The 2,352-nt window shown below is 46.5% G+C and overlaps 1 protein-coding gene across 1 annotated transcript in view; it reads left to right on the top strand.

The window, feature by feature from the left end:
- LOC101858572 overlaps positions 1–2,352 on the top strand; it is a gene marked incomplete at both ends in the record, with an annotated part of 14,163 nt that overhangs the window by 3,131 nt on the left and 8,680 nt on the right. The window contains 1 exon segment of the mRNA XM_035972116.1: positions 1,921–2,170. Coding sequence (XP_035828009.1) covers positions 1,921–2,170 — 250 coding nt within the window.

Below are 2,352 nucleotides of genomic sequence, written 5' to 3' on the forward strand. Positions count from 1 at the left end.
TCTATCTATCTATCTATCTATCTGTCTGTCTGTGTGTCCCCCCATTACATCTATCTATATATCTATCTGTCTGTCTGTGCGTCCCCCCATTACATCTATCTATCTATATTTATATCTATCTGTCTGTCTGTGCGTCTCCCCATTACATCTATCTATCTATATATCTATCTGTCTGTCTGTGCGTCCCCCCATTACATCTATCTATCTATATATCTATCTGTCTGTCTGTGTGTCCCCCCATTACATCTATCTATGTATATATCTGTCTGTCTGTGTGTCCCCCCATTACATCTATCTATCTATCTATCTATCTGTCTGTCTGTGTGTCCCCCCATTACATCTATCTATCTATATATCTGTCTGTCTGTCTGTGTGTCCCCCCATTACATCTATCTATCTATATATCTGTCTGTCTGTGCGTCCCCCCATTACATCTATCTATCTGTCTATCTATCTGTCTGTCTGTGTGTCCCCCCATTACATCTATCTGTCTATCTATCTGTCTGTCTGTGTGTCCCCCCATTACATCTATCTATCTATCTATCTATCTGTCTGTCTGTGTGTCCCCCCATTACATCTATCTACACTGACGAGCAAAAGAAAGTGGACACCCTACGTTCTGTGCATTATTTCCGTTCTTTATCGTAATAATGCCGTATTGCCAATGGATTTTGAAAGGTGTGCCATTTTTTCTATAAGTGCAGACAAAAAACCTAAGAAAAACGATCAATAGCACACGTTTTATTAGAAATTCATAACACCGATTCGAATGTCCAAAATCCCAGAATTAGTAACGGGTGCAACTCCCGCCAGCGTTGATGACTACAATGCATCTCTGCTTCATTGACTGCACAGGTCGTTGGAGAAATGCTGGGGAATAGTATTCCGAGCATCAATCAATGATCGCTGCAGTTGTGAGATTGTCGTTGGGGGTGGCTAAAGGGTGCAAATTTCCTAGTCCATCTTGTCCCAGAGGTGCTCAATCACGTTTAAATCTGGGGATAATACTGGCAACGGTGTTATAACACATACGTCATTTTTGTTGTAAGAATCTGTGGGTAACAAAGGCACGGTGTGCTGGTGATTTGTCCTGCTGGAACACCAGATTGTTCCTGTGGCGAGCCAGGAACGACAGAAGGTGTGGATGGAGAACGTCATTGATGTATCTCTGGGCAGTCAGATTACCGTCGATAATGACAAGATCGAATTAATCAGTTTATGGATGCCCATGCCATAATGCTACGCTTGTCAGCAACAGCACTGACACACTGAGGTAAATAACGTTCATGACGTCTCCGGTAGACTTTCTGCCTTCCTTCGTGACGATCCAAAAGAAATCTGGACTCGTGAGAAAATATCACTCTATTCCACTGGCGGTTTAGCCTTCACCGGTGCAGACTCGCCCAGTTGAGTCTGGCATGACGGTGTCTTTGAAGGAGACGAGTGCGTCGAGCTGGGTGTCGGGCAACGATTCCGCGGGCTTTCAAACGTTGACGAACGGTGAAGCGGCTCATTGGTCTGTGCGTCCCCCCCATTACATCTATCTATATATGTATCTGTCTGTCTGTGCGTCCCCCATTACATCTATCTATATATGTATCTGTCTGTCTGTGCGTCCCCTCATTACATCTATCTATATATCTATCTGTCTGTCTGTGTGTCCCCCCATTACATCTATCTATATATGTATGTATCTGTCTGTCTGTGCGTCCCCCCAGCCTGCAACTGCTAGACTTCTGGCTGGGCTACCTGTCTGTCTATCTGTGTATGTGTGTGTGTGTGTGTGTGTGTGTGTGTGTCCATTACATCTATTTATCTATATATATGTATGTGTCTGTCTGTGCGTCCCCCCATTACATCTGTCTCTCCCTATATATATATATATATTGTATGTATCTGTCTGTCTGTGCGTCCCCCTAGCCTGCGACTGTTAGACTTCTGGCTGGGCTACCTGCGCTGCAAAGAGCAGCTCGTCCCTCGCGTCTACCACGACCACGCCTGTCTGCGCGCCAGCCTGCGCGGACCGCTAGACGCCTGCTACACGCGACTGCTGCGAGAGTTACAGCCCCTGGCCGTCCTGCCCTTCCAGCTGGAGGTCACGGTCATCCCGGCGCTGGTCATGGGAGACAGCGTGATGGTGGCCTCTGTGGTCGACCTTGACCCGCCGCCGGTCAGTTGTCTGTGTGTGTGTGTGTGTTTGTCTGTCTGTGTGTCTGTGTGTGTGTGTGTGTCTGTCTGTGTGTGTGTGTGTCTGTGTGTGTGTGTTTGTGTCTGTGTGTGTGTCTGTGTGTGTGTCTGTGTGTTTGTCTGTCTGTGTGTGTGTCTGACATACATAGAGTGACAACAAAGTCT

Source organism: Aplysia californica, unplaced genomic scaffold (genome assembly GCF_000002075.1).
Source record: "Aplysia californica isolate F4 #8 unplaced genomic scaffold, AplCal3.0 scaffold00582, whole genome shotgun sequence".
Taxonomy (NCBI): domain Eukaryota; kingdom Metazoa; phylum Mollusca; class Gastropoda; order Aplysiida; family Aplysiidae; genus Aplysia; species Aplysia californica.